At 45.6% G+C, this 14,264-nt stretch overlaps 1 protein-coding gene across 1 annotated transcript in view; it reads left to right on the top strand.

The window, feature by feature from the left end:
* Positions 1–10,927: 10,927 nt before the first annotated feature.
* The window catches only part of LANCL2 (LanC like glutathione S-transferase 2), a 32,986-nt gene continuing 29,649 nt past the window's right edge, over positions 10,928–14,264 (top strand). The window contains exon 1 of the mRNA XM_054160980.1: positions 10,928–11,319. Coding sequence (XP_054016955.1) covers positions 11,116–11,319 — 204 coding nt within the window. The 5' untranslated portion in view covers positions 10,928–11,115. The remainder of the gene's footprint in view (positions 11,320–14,264) is intronic.

Here is a 14,264-nt window from a genome sequence, read left to right as displayed (position 1 = left end):
GTTGTTAAGGCTGTAAGATGAAAGCTTTTATGCAGGCCTGCACAGAGGGACCTTTGAGTTCATTGTGTTCCCTTTCAGAAAAGTTTTTGCTGGGGGTTTTGTCTCAGCTTCACACATGGCAGCCTTCATATCTTTCACTTCTTTGAGGCATGTAGCTGTCATTTGTTTCCATCAGACAAAGGCTTTCTTCATCTTTCAGGGAAACTTTCAGTAGCAGAAAGTTCAAAGAGCACTTGAGCTCACGTTGTACAGCTGAAGGGCACCTCCTTACCTCTTACAAACCCACACCATTCCTTCCTTTTGCAAAGCTCCAAGGGACCGATGAAGCTCCTAGACTACCAGCACATTTTCCCATGAGAGCTGATCTCCACATGGGGACTGTTTTGCCCAGCTTACAGGCTTGGCCTGGAAGTCAGCAGTGCTGAAGTACACCAGTTGTGCAACTGGGGAGACTGGAGTTGGGGCTCCTGCCCCTCTTTTTAAAACTTTCAGGCCTTGAATGAGTCCATATAAGTTTTGATCCACTGTTTCAAAACTGCAGAGCTATGGTTTCACAAAGTTTGTTACTGTACCAAATATTATGTTGATTTTGCCCTGTGCAACAAGGAGCAAAATCCAGCAGAATTCAGAGCCTTGTCCTCGTGCTAAGTGATTAAGCATTTTCCTGTCAGGCATATGCTACCTACTGTCTCATCAGCTTTCAGAATTTCACATTATCATTTCTTTTGGGGTGAGGGGTTTGAAAGCCTCTCCTTCCTTGTTTTTAACCTCCTTCTTCCCAACCTTGAATGCTTGCTGTCCTCAGAGCTGCTACCTGTTTATCAGCAACATGAATCAAAACACACACTTGGCACAGCTACACATCGCAAGGACAGACCACTCAGGAAGCAATTTCAGGAAAAAATCGAATCAGTGTGTTAATTCTGGAAAAAGAAAGGGGGAAGAAAGGTTCACTAGTAAGAGACGAGGCTAGATAAGCTTCTTAAGAGCTTACTTCTTTAATTTATTGAGGATGTTTTATCTGGGTATTTACCAATAGCTAGGAATCACACAGCATGTTCTCTTTTTTTAACTCCTCTAAACCCCCATCTGTTTATATTCCAAACTAGAGACGGAAAGAAAATGAAATATTCATAGAAAGATCTGGAAACCCCACAGAACTGGTAGGGGCCTAGGATGAATGTCTTAAATTAGTGGTACATGGCTGCTTTGAACCGGGGTTTGCTGAAAGCTGCCTGCTGCTGACTGTTTGGTGTATGTGAAGCAGGTAGATGGATTCAGTGTAATTGTTGAAATAAAATGGCGGCATCACCAAAATGTCAGATCTAATCATCATGAAGACAGGTCTGCCTGTTTATCCTAGGAATTAGTCCTTAGGAGACCTTAGAACCACAGAAGCCTGCAATGTCTGATTGTACCCAAACATGCAAGATCTCAGCCTCTGGAGTTACCAGAATATAGATTTCTGTGAGCACCAAGATTAATCCACCATCAAGAAAATCCACCCATTTAGAGTGGGCATGGAAGCATCAATCCACTCCCTGCCTTTTTCCCAGCCTACAACGCCTTCTGGCTCAGAAATATCTGAAGTGGTGCAAGGAAACACTTCTGGTGAGAGATGCACACTTCTCCTCCCCATCCCACTTCACCAGGCTTGGGCTGCTAAATCTGAACTACTCATACCAGCAATATGTCTGGTCCTATTGCTCCCCTTCACACCTCCTGCTTCATCAGATCTCAGCTTGGTATAACCCTGAAAGCCACCTTCTGTCTCTAATATAGTCCTCCAGGAAGGAGCACCTTGCTGGGAATGTCCCCTAGGCTTTTAATTTTTCTCTCACTCCATTCTCACCACTCATTTGTGTTGCATGACCATAGAACTCATCCTGGGCAAGATCAAGGAGCTTTTCCTTGATAAAACTAGGAAAAGACTTGGGCTTGTTTTCTTCCTTTCTTTCTTCCTTTCTTTCTTTCTTTCTTCCTTTCTTTCTTCCTTTCTTTCTCTTTCCTTTCTTTTTTTTTTTTTTTTTCTTTCTTCCCCTCCTTCTCACCTTCCATCTGTTTGTTGTTTAGGCTACAATCATCATCTTTACCTTATGGAATTCTGTACCTTCTTCCCACCTTTCCTTCACCTTCTCAAACTACTCACTTGCTCTTCAGCTTTGAATCCCTTTTTGCTCTCTGACCTCACTCATGTACTCTTGCATATTAACATATATCCCTGACTAGAATCCTAGCTCCTCAGGAGACCAGATTTGGTGAGACACTGGAACAGGTTACCCAGGGAGGTTGTGGATGCAGCTAGATTAACAACACATGTTCAAATGGCAGTAATGTCACCAAAAAGTCATCCTTCCCTGTGACCAAGTGTCCCCAAAGTGAAGTGGCATGCCTTTTGATCAATGCTATTATAGGCTGTTTCCAAATGCTACAGTAGAGCTTTGGAAAGATTTCCATCCAAGCTCAGATCCACTCATCTTTAGGTTAGCAAATGCTCAGGACAAAAGAGGACTGAACTACAAAATGTCCTGTGAGCAGACACCTTTTATTAGTTCAAACTTGACACTGCCAGTGTTGTGTGTTAGAAAGTGTAAGGCATCAGAAAACATTCACCTGAATACTGGGGGAATAAAGAAGAAGAAGAAAAACATTTGGTAAGCAGAACACACCTGACAATTCTGTTAAAACAGAAATCTGAAGGTTTTCTCTTCCTGTACTGAAGTGAACTTCTGACCTGAAGACAGATGTGGAGAATATGTGTATTCCCTAGTACCCTGTATAACCAGCAAGTCAATTCAGTTTGGGCTTGAACACAACATCTATTCCCAGTTGATGTGCCTGTGATTCTCCTGCATCCTGAGGCACTTGGCAAGAAGCCTGACAAACAAGGTTAAACTCAAAAGAGACTCAAAATACTGGAGGCAGTGGGTTTGTAAGCCTTGATCAAGTGGAAAAGAGGAAAGCTTTTCTCTCTCTCTCTTTTTTTTTTTTTATTCAGGAAGAGAGAAAAAAAAAAAAGAACAAAGAGAGGCTGTTTAAGCAATACAAACTCAACACAAGTATCAAGAGTAAGAAAAACAACCCAGCATTGACAAGCCAGGCAGAAAATACCACATCACTAATGCTGTTAGTAGACCCAAAATAGCACAGGAATGAATTGAACAAAAAGGAAAATCTAGGGATGGTACAGACTGTAACCAGTTTTAGCAGTCAGCAAGATGTGGTGGCTCCTCTAATAGTAATGTGATATCTTTGAGAAGGGAGGGATTATGACTAATGTTAATCTTTTCCACTAGAGGAAGATCTTTAGGCTAATAAATATCCATTGTCCATATTTTACACGATGCTGTAAATTCTGAAAGTGTCACAAGCACAACACTTCCACAATGTTTTTTATCTACCTGATAGCATTTTATCCATCTGATTCTATGGTATTCTATGGTGTGGTGACTGAATGGATAGATGCAGGAAGACCAGTGGGTGTTGTCTACCTCGACCTTAGCAAGGCTTTTGACACTGTCTCCCATGCATCTTTGAGAAAATGTGAGCTTAACTAGCTGTTAGTACAGGCTGAAAGTGCAATTACAAGTACCCTGTGTCCAGAAAACAGAGATTGCATCACTGCATGTTAACTTTTCTCTATTGAGGTGCTCATAGTTACAGATTAAAAAGCTTTTTCTTCATTTTTACTCTAATTCTTTAGTGGAGAAGAGTTTCTTTGTAATGCAGCAAGAATAATACCCAAAGTTTAAAGTAAGTACTGTGCATAAATCCTTCCCTTTGTAGAGAAATAGGATGTCCTGTAGATGTTAAGCCTTTGTCTATTTTATTTTTGACAGTCAGTGAGATCTTTTGAGGCATCAGTAGCAGAAGAGCTAATCAGCTCTGTCCTTCAGCTGATTAAGATGCCAGCTCTTCTTTCTTGACAGAAGCAGTTTTGCTGGTTTTTGCCTCTAAGCAAAACAAACAAACAAAAAACCTAAACCCTGTTGTTTAATTCCTCATAGCTACAAGAGAAATGATTGCCTTGAACAACTCTTCAGAGCCTCGGGCACCAGAAGATGCTGACCTTATGGCTGCTTCTGCCTCTTATCAAAACTCAGGCAGACACAGTCAAGACTTCTAAGTCACTGTGCCTCAGGGTTCAGCTCTCTTTCCTTCCCGAGCATTCATCACACAGCATTCACCACACAGCATTCTTGAGGCCCTGTAAACTAGAGGAGACACACATAAGCTATTTCAGGAGTTCTGCTTGCTTCAGTTAGATGCTGAAAAGTCAAGATACTCTTGTTTTTCTTTCTCAGTAACAGCAGAAGGCTTCTTAAGAACAAAGAATGAACAAATCCCATCTATTAAGGGACATTTTCTTCCCTCACCTGACCCTTATTGCTCACTATCCATTGCTGCTCCTCAGAGGTGCAGGTCAATGTGTATGTACTCCTGTACCTCTGCTCAGAAGGATAAGAAGGGTATTTGCAGTCACTGGTGCTTGAGGACAATGACTGCAGATTAATAGCTAGAAGATTAATGTGGAATAAAGCTAGAACTCATTCAAACTTAATTTCCTTTGCTTCTGAAGCTTTCTTAGAAAACACACTTTCCTCAGAACAGCTTCTTCCTTCCCTCCTACTCTGTGCCTTTTCTAAACAGCACACCATAGCAGATGCCAGGGTTTCTACTAAAGACTGGAAACCTTGCTGTAATGGTGTGGGGGTTTTGCTGTCAGACATCAAGATTCAGAATGCAGAGGAGACAGTGTGCCAGTAACCAAGCAGGAAAGGGAAACCTTTTTGCCCCAGACCATGGGGCAGCTTCATTAGCATCCCAGATTGACTTCTAGAATTGAGATTTTTCCACCTGCCTTCCCCAGGTGAAAACAGGCATGGATCTTAAACTCAGTCCCAGGACTCCCAGATTCCAAAGCTGCTGCAGAAGAGGGGTTTAAACAGATGTGGATGCTGTGTAAGGGGAGGAAGCTCCAGTACCACACTGCAAGCCTTCTGGATGTCATGTTCCTAGGTGGGGTGAGAGCTCTTTTCTTTTTGTGGCTCCATCAGCTCATCCCTGGGGATCAGTTCAGATTGCGGTGAGGCTGCGGTGCCTAGATGAAGATACAGGAGGGATGTTGTGTTTGCAGACTCTTGTCCTCTGCACACAGAGCACTCTGAAGTTGGCTGGCAGAAGGCCGTGTTGCAGGCACCAGCCAAAGCTTTACCTCAACAGTAATAGCAATCAGTTCAAGCCTCCCCTCCTTCAAGGCTGTCAGCAGCATTCAGAGCCATGGTATGATGCCCATGGATCCATCAACTAGGTAAGGAGAGCACTGCATTTGTCAGTTCATAGGTAACTCCTGCATTATATCCCACATCTGGGGTTCCACAACAAGCATTCAAAACCCCTGAGCTTTTCTGAGGGTAGCTATCAAGCAATTCCCTTATTGCTGCCATGTTAGAGATCTGACTGAAATCAACAGTCTTTTCATGCAAACTCTGTCTCTGGGAGAGCTCTTTCAAATGGAGCAGGACTGAAGTAATAGCACGTGGTTAGTCTTTACATTCTCAGATTCCCAATAGGACTAAAGCTATAACTGTCCAGCAACCACCACACTAGAACACATGGTTGGAGAAAACAAATGAGTAAATGACAGCTTTGGAAGCCTTTGCAATCTTTGCCATGATTAATAGAGAAAATTTTGAGCTTAAATGTATTACCTCTCTGCTGTTGCTTCTGCTTCTTGAGGTCTTCAAGATGCCTACAGCTTGCCATCAGCTCTTTCTGCTTTTCATTTTCTTGTATGTTTTGTCTTTCACATTAAAGCTGCATTCTGTCTTATCCTCCATTTTCTCTCCCACAATAATGGTCTTTCAGGGCACAGGCAATTAGCCTGATTTCTGCCAATCAGCTCGACCAGCCTGCTGAAGTTATTGGGATTTTATTACAGGATCAAGATTTAATTCTTTACAGGCCTCCCACAGTTCCTTAATTACATCTTGTTCTCCACGTATCATTATTCCTTAACTGGCCCCGAATTAAAGTCAGTTCAAACCCAAAATTTAATCACACTCCTTTCATACTTGTGGTTGTCCAACACCCATACAGAACAAAAGGCACCTTATAATAGCCTTGGATAATTGAAACTTGGAACAGAAAATTATTTTAAAAGATAGTAACAGTCAACCCTGCTGTGTTGCTGGCCTTAATTTAATAGAATAATGGCAATGCAAGCCTGGTAAGGGCCTCCTGGAATCACAGAGTCCTTTTTCCTCTCTGAAGGATAGGGCTATTATATCCAGACCACGACTAATAATTTATCTAGCTTGCTCTTTAAACCCTTCCATATACAGTCTCCTCTGCATAGCATATTTAGGCACCACAGATAATTCCTAATACTGAACCCCAAAATATTTCCAATGCAATTAATTGAGTTCCTCGCAATCTGTTTTGCAAAGGTCTTTGAGAAGCGACCAGCTTTCTCTGTGGAGGTCTGTGCATACTGGAATGTTACTGTATCTCACCCCTAATCTTCCCTTTCCTGCACCAAAGCCATTTCTTTTGATCTTTTCTCAAAAGTCATGTCATTGGCTCTTGTTTCCCGGCCCTGTTTTCTTTACTGCCTACTTTTTTGATTTCCCTCCTCTGTACTCCTCTCAGTTTGGCAACACTTCAGAAAGTGTGGTGCCCAAAACTGTTCAGCGTTGGTGTTCGAGAGCCAAGCAAGGAAGGATAATTACCTTGCATCTGTCACCTACAACACTTCGGTCAGCACTGCACAGCATGAGGCTTGCTTAGTTTTGTTACAGAATCATGTTACAACAATTCCATTTGTCATGGCTCCATCAAAACAATCACACCTCTTCTTTCTCTGTGTTAGAATGTATTTTCCAATTTCCCTTTTCCTCAAGTGAGTATTTGTATTTGAGTACTGAATTTTCCCTTGTGGGTTTTGGAGCTTTTGTGCTGTTTGTCAGTACAGATTGGAATTTTGATTCTGTGTCTCAAAGAGCTTGTAATCCCTCCTAGCCTCATGTTGTTTGAAAACTTGGATGTTCATGATTTGAGTGGTTAATGAAAATCCTGAGTAGAAATGTCATTTCTGCAGAGCCCAGCTTTTAATGCTTTTCCTGATTAACCTCAAACCAAGCATGTATGTGCTTACTAGATCATGACTTGGGGTAGGTACAGGTTTCTTTTGTCTTCTTGAAAGCATGTTAGGCAGGACTATGTCAAAAACCTTAGTAGAAACAAGATGTATCTACTGCTTCTCTCTATCCATGAGAGCAAATATCTTGTCAAAGAAGGAAATTACAGTAGTTTTACATGATTTATTCTCAACAAATCCACTCCAGCTGTTTGCATTACCTTATTATTATTCTCTAGATATTTAAATCAGGTTGGACTCGATGATCCTCGAGGTCTCTTCCAACCTTGGTGATACTGTGAAATATAGATTCCTTAATAATTTAGTCTGTGTATCTTTCAGGGTAATACAGGCAGACTTGTTATCTCTCTGAACCTTTTTCTCTTTAGAAAGAGGGGTTCTGGGGGTTTTCTTCTGATTCCCAGGAAACTTTCTCCTATTGTTACCAATTAGTTAATTAGTTAATGGTCCACATACTGCTTCAGTTTCTTTGCCGTTCCATGGTAAATTCCACCAGGCCATTTTAATACATGTAACACATTAAATATTTTCTATCCTCTCCTTTTCCCTACTTGGGCTTGTGCATCTGAGCTCCTGTAAACAACCTAGCTGCTTTAGACATTCACTCACAATTTATGTCATGCCTGAAGCAAAGACATCATTGAATACTTTGGCTGTTGCCTTGTGGTCTACTATTTGCAATCCTCCCCTATCAAGGAGTGGGCCTGAATTTGACTTTGCCTTTTTCTGCTCTGGTTGTGTTCATACAATCTTTTCACACTCATTTTCATTACTTACAAGAGTAGTAATTTGTTGTGTACTTTATCTTTCTAGGCTCAGCTTTTGGTCTACTTCTTTTCTGTTCAGCTTAACCAGATTTCCTTGTTCTAATATGTAAATAAATCCTTTATATATATATATATATATATATATATATATAGTCAAGACTTTAGAGAGCTTCTGCTGCAGCTATTCCTTCTTCTTACACTGATTCCTTATTCCTTTATAGCACAATGATTTGCTGTTGTGTCTTAAATGCAGCTTCTTTCAGTAATTGCTCTCTCTCCTACACTTCTTTAAACTATCTTCCCAAGAGAATCTACTTACAAATTCCCTGAGTTTATCAGTGTCTGCTTTACCAAAGGTCATTATCTCTGCTTCTCTCATACTGTCCTTTTCTTAAAACACTGAACTATGATCAGTGTCCACTCTGTCCCTTCATCCAGGTTGTTGACAAAGATGTTGAACAAGACTGGACCCAGCCCTGACTCCTGGGGGACATTGTGAGCTACAGATCTCCAGCTAAATCATGTACCACTACTGACAACCCTCTAAGCTCTGTCATTCAGGCAGTTCTCAATCCATCAAGTTCTTACCTGCTCCAGTGTCTGGAGCCATTGCACATTGTGCTTGCAAGGGAGCACCTTCACTCCTCATCTGTAGGCCTTGAGCACATACCGGCTGGCGTGATCTTGCTTTTATATTCCCAGCATTTTGTCTGAAGAAAGTAGAAGGTGTAAGAAAACAGAAGCTGCACACGTTTGTATTAAAGGCGTGGCTGTACCGACAGAGCTTGTCTTCACCGAGAGAAGGAAAACATTTGAGATAAAAACATGTTTTTTGCTTAGCAAAACATCTACGCAGAGACACATGATTCCTTTATAAAGTTCTGCATTTACCCTTTCAGACCCCACAACACAGCACAAGACTCCTCCGTTAAAGAGGAAAGCATAAAGAAAGTGATTTTCTTTAACTGATTAAAGAACAATTTCTTTTATAGATGATTGTGTCACTTTCAAAAGGATGGCTATTTTCACTTCCAGAGCAAATACCAGGTACCTTCTGCCAGACAAGCAGTTTGGAATTTTTCCTTTGTCATGAGGTCAATTTCTAAAAGCAAATAAAATGAAGAAAACATTGCCTAAAATTTATATTCTGCCACAATGGTTATGCCCCATTTATTCACATATGCATGGCAACAACCAACCATCTTACACATCAAGTATGTGCTTTGATAGCAATACAATTACCCACTGCATAAAACTAAAGATCAATTAAGTCTGCACATTCTCCAGATCTTGAATTAATAGTTTATGGTCTGGCTGACTTACAATTACTAGCAAAAAGTGATGGTGCAGTTGGGAATAAATATTTAATGGGATAAGGAAGTCTCCTGTGTATTTTTATACAACACCATGTTCTGTGGGATGACAAGCTTTTTGCAGCCTATTTCTACACAAAGGTGTTTCAGTATGCAGTGTGAATTTCTGTAGGCTATGACAGTATGGACAACATCTACCCTTTTTTTCTGCAAAGATCCTTGATTATTGCACAGCGTCCTTTCGTCTGGAGCTATTCTCCTCTTTCTACCTGAAAGGAGGTTGGAGGTGTTGGTCTCTTCTCCCCAGTCACAAGTGCTGGGTCTGAAGTTGCACCAGGGGAGGTTTAGGTTGTATATTAGGAAAAACGTCTTTCCTGCAAGAGTGGTCAGGCATTGGAACAGGCTGCCCAGGGAGGTGGTGGAGTCACCGTCCCTGGAGATGTTCAAAAACCATGTAGACATGGTACTTAGGGACATAGTTTAGTGGACATGGTGGTGCTTGGTTGATGGCTGAACTAAAGGTCTTTTCCAACCAAGACGATTCTATGACTCTCAGCTTTAGACGGAAGTATCCTTAAAATGATGGGCTAAATTCACACCGACACAGTGCCCCGGCAGTCTTCCACAGGACTGGATCACAAACACAAACACTCGATCCACATGGGATGGAGACCCTGCACCATCCGAGGAAAGCCTCCCATTGTCCCCAGCAACCCCCGCCAATCACTGGGCTGCTTCCCACCTGCCACACGTGTAGGGAGCACTCAGGCGGGGCGCGGTGGCAGCTCGCCGACATTCTCCCCCAGGGCTGTGGGGGTTTCTGGGGGTTTTGGGTTTTTTTAACACACTTTGGCTTTAAGGTTTGTTTACGTTAAGCAAAGCGCTGCGTACGGCCGGCGAGCATTACAAGCAGCCGCCACGCCGACTGATCACCTGAGGGCGGGACGAGGAAAGCAAACCGCCCCCTCCCCTTCTCGCCGGGAGCCGCCTCTCCTCGCCGGCTGACGGGCGGCTGCCACCGCCTTTCGCCTCCGGGTCGGGCGGCAGCTGAGGGACTTCTGCCTTCCCTCAGGTCGCCAACTCCTTCCATCCACCCGGGGCGCAGAGCCCGAGGGTTGCCGGCGGATGACCGCGGCCCTGCGGAGGCTGCAGATGAGCCGGGCGAGGGAGGTGGTGGCGTACTGCCTGCTCCTGGGGCTGTCCTTCCCCCTCATGCTGCTGCTGCCGCTGCTCTGAAATGAGCCGGACCGCGGCTCGTCCCCTCCGCGGGAGGACGGGCAGGAGGAGCAGGCGGGAGCCCCGCTCCGCTGCCCGGCTTGCGGCCAGCAGCAGCCCGAGGGACTGAGGAGCAGCACGGGACCATGAGGAGCTCGGGCGGGCTTTGCAGCGGTGCTACCCAGCCTGCGCTGGCGGGAGGGCTGCCGCTCCCCGCGGGGGGGGCCGGCCGCGGCCCCGGCCGCTCGCTCTGCCTGCGGGTGTGATGCCGCCGCACTCGCCGCTCCCCCTTCCCGGCTGACAGGGACGCCCGGCGGAGCTGCGGCGTCGCAACTACCCTTTCGCCTTCCCAGGTTGGACTTCGGCGGCTCGGAGCCGGCGGCACCTCTGTCCTGAGGCGGCCCAGATGGGCCAGCGGCCGCGGGCACAACCAACGCAGAGCCATCAACACGGAGCCGGGGGGCCGCCCCTCTCTGAGCCAGCCCCAGCGCCGCAGGGCCGCCGCGGGTCCTCCGCCTTCGCTGTGGCCGGGTGGCGGCTGTAGCCGGAGAGACAGCTGCCGGCCGCGGCGTTCGCGTTGCTGCAAATCTGCCGCTCTGCGAGGCGGAGTGTGTCCCCGCCGGCTTGCCGTGCGGGGAGGCGGGCCGAGGGGCCGGCTGAGATGGGAGAGAGCATGTCCAAGAGGCTGAAGCTACAGCTGGGTGGCGAGGCGGAGATGGAGGAGAGGGCTTTCACCAACCCCTATCCCGACTACCAGCCCCATGGAGCCGGAGCCGCAGCCTCCCCTAGCGCGGTGGACGGTCACCGGGACAGGGCGCTGCTCCGGTCGGAGGAGGAGTCCCTCCCTTTCGGCGCCGATGGGAAGGTGAGTCCCGGGCGGCTGGCGGGCGAGCAAAGCAGCTTCGCGTCCTGGCCTGCCGGGTCCTGCCTCACCCATGAGACGCTTACTCCCTGCAGGAGTGGCCGCTGCCCCTGGGTGACTTGCGGCGGGGTTCTAGGCCCGGTTGGGGCCTTCGGCGGGGCGGCCCGCGGCTTGTTCGAGTCGGTGCGGAGCGCCGGGCCGCCTTGTGCCCACAGTCTGGGCTTGGGGAGAGCCACAGGGCCGTTACCGCGGCGGGGCGGAGGCGGCGGCCTGATGGAGGGCGCCCGAGGGGAGAGGTGGGCGAAGGTAAGCCGAGGGAAGGAGCAGGAGCTCAGGGCGGCCGCACGGCTTGGAGTTGGTGGAAGTGACTTGCCGTAAGCTGGTTGTTTTCCCCCCGAATGCGAGTGTGGGGCCTGGAGGTAGTGCTTGGCCGTGCCGTAGTTGCTGTGGGTTCTGCTGTACCGCTCACAAATTGTCCGGTTTTCACCAGGAAAAGCACGCAGGGAAGAGCGAAGATGAGAACACATCTAGAAAAGACAGGTTCTTTCTTAGGCAACAGCAGCACTCAGCCTTCAGGTGATGCTGGATCATCCTCTTCGAGGCATGTGTTTACTGACACATTTGTAGATGCAAGTGCACCGTGGTAGGCACATGGCAGTACGGTCAGGCCAGCGAAAGGCACGCCTGGTGGTGATGGTTGGACTGGGTTCGCATGAGTCCTGCTTATCTCCTCGTCACCGTGTGCTGCTCTTTGGGGAGCTGAATGTGTTTTAGTCTTAAAGCACCAAAACTGCTCAGACCTGTTAGGATGCAGGCTGGCTTAAGCTGCAGAAGTACTACCAGAATATGGATTTTTGACTATTTTTAGCCCCAGAGCAGCCTCACCTCTTGCTAATGTGCTGCTTCATTGTCTTTTAAATTAAAACCCCTGTGTGGTGACATTGCTAAAAACACAGATGTGTTGAGTGGGAAGCTGCTTTTCCTGACTCGCTTGACTGTACACTGGTGTGAACAAAGGAGAACCTTCAATCTTAGCTCTGCTGGTGGTGATAAAGAATGACCTCGTTTTACTAATCGGTTGGGATGAGGATAGTGGTGCCCAGCAGCGAGAGCAGCATTCTTCTGAAGAATGAGCAGGACAGCATCAACTCGCTATCAGTCTGGGGCAATGAAAGGTTTCACTCGGGTGTTGCAGCTGAGCTTTATGAAGGTGTGCGTGGCTAAGCTGAGAGCACAAAACAGAGTACTTGGGTGATTGGTGTCTTAATGGTACCACTGATTGCAGCTATCAGAAGCCGAACTTAGCACTTGGCTAAAAAGCAAGGGTAGGTTTGGAAGTGAAATTTGCTGTGCTTTGACAAAAATCTCTGGTAGTGTACTTAGTACTGGTAAAATTGTTTGTTTTGTGTAGTGTTTTGGGTTTTTTTTATGATTGAGAACTGTGATTTCTTCTATCTGGCTCAGTATATATATAAAAAAAAAGCGCTGAAGTGTGAAGGCAGAGAGTAGGTGTCAGGACAACTATTGCTTTATATTGTTAAATTGGTTAAAAAGCATATTTTAAGACAAAATAAGCCTTCATTGACTGCTGATCTAGGTTGATTACAGCTTTAAGAAGTGAGAGCTGATACTGGAGGAAGGTGAACTTCCTTGAATTAAAAAAAAATAAATTACTGCTATTTTCAGAGAATACTAGTGGTGTTGCAGAAGAGTTCAACCCTAATTTACTTCACATTTAGTTTTTGAACGAATCCAACTTCACAGATGCTGTTCCAAGGCAGAACTGAAATGAGCTAATCCAGGATTTCTAGCCCAGTATTTGTTAGGAGTGTCCCTCCTACTCTGCTGTAGATGAGTTTGCTGTTTTAGTGTGGGTGCAAATCTTTTCCTCAGCATCAGTGGTGGATAGCCTTTCTTGTTGCTGTTGGCAGCTCTTTGTGCAGCTTTGTTCAGAAAATATCTTTGAGCACCTGAGTAGCTGTGTGTGTGATAAGAGATGGTGTCTGGGCTTTAACATTGATGATTGTGAAGCTCCTCTGGAATAAAATTTATCTTCTGTATTGCATTAAAGTGATGGAACCACAGCACAACTCTCAGTAGTTTGTGAATTCTGTTTTTTTTCAGCTCTGTGCATTTCATAGGAGGAGGCAGATGTGAGGTCTACATTTTCTTTTGTTTCTGCATCCACAAAATCTCAGGAGTTGTCCTGTGTATTTCTGGGCTAGAACATAGCTGTGAATATATTTGTGTATTTATCTTTGCAACATTTGCATATTGTCAGTCCTAGTACAAGCCTGGCTTTTGTGAGACTTCATGATGAGCGTTTTGGGGTGCTGCTGTAGTTTGTGGTTTGGGTGGGTTTTTTGGTTGGGTTTTTTCGGTATTTAAGAGGCTCCGTTTCCATTTGAGGAAAGGACATGCCTCAGGCCCCACTGAAAACAAAAGGACTTTGCATAGGTTAGGAAACCACTATACAGAGCAGCACAAGGTTCCTAAAAATGAGAGCAGCTTTCAGAAGCCCTCAGTGCGCTGCTCCTCCCTTCTGCTGCTGAGTGACTCACGTCATGACAGCTAGAGGTGTGCAGGGCTCTGCTGTTGTTGTGGGAGGCAGTGCATTATTAATCCCTCCGTTTGATGTCATAAGCTGCCACGATTGCCATCTAAAATTCATCCGGCTCATGAAAGGACACGATCTTCAATCCGCTGTCTGAAACGTGAGACAATTGGGACAGAGTGCTGCATATGGAAGCCTGAGTTTGTGTGCATAAGGTGCAGTTCAGGAAGCTAGAAAGCGTGGGAGCAGGAGATGAGAAAACAAAATTTGGGGCTGCATATTTGCTTTCTGAAAAACAGTCACAGTAAACACTGCAGTTATCTAGGTGGGCTCTGCTCGTGTAGTTGCAGTTTTTCAGGGCAAAGAAATCTGCGTAATAAAAAGCAATGTGGGC

Source organism: Dryobates pubescens, chromosome 4 (genome assembly GCF_014839835.1).
Source record: "Dryobates pubescens isolate bDryPub1 chromosome 4, bDryPub1.pri, whole genome shotgun sequence".
In the NCBI taxonomy this organism is placed as follows: domain Eukaryota; kingdom Metazoa; phylum Chordata; class Aves; order Piciformes; family Picidae; genus Dryobates; species Dryobates pubescens.
This window is presented reverse-complemented; position numbering and strand designations above follow the sequence as displayed.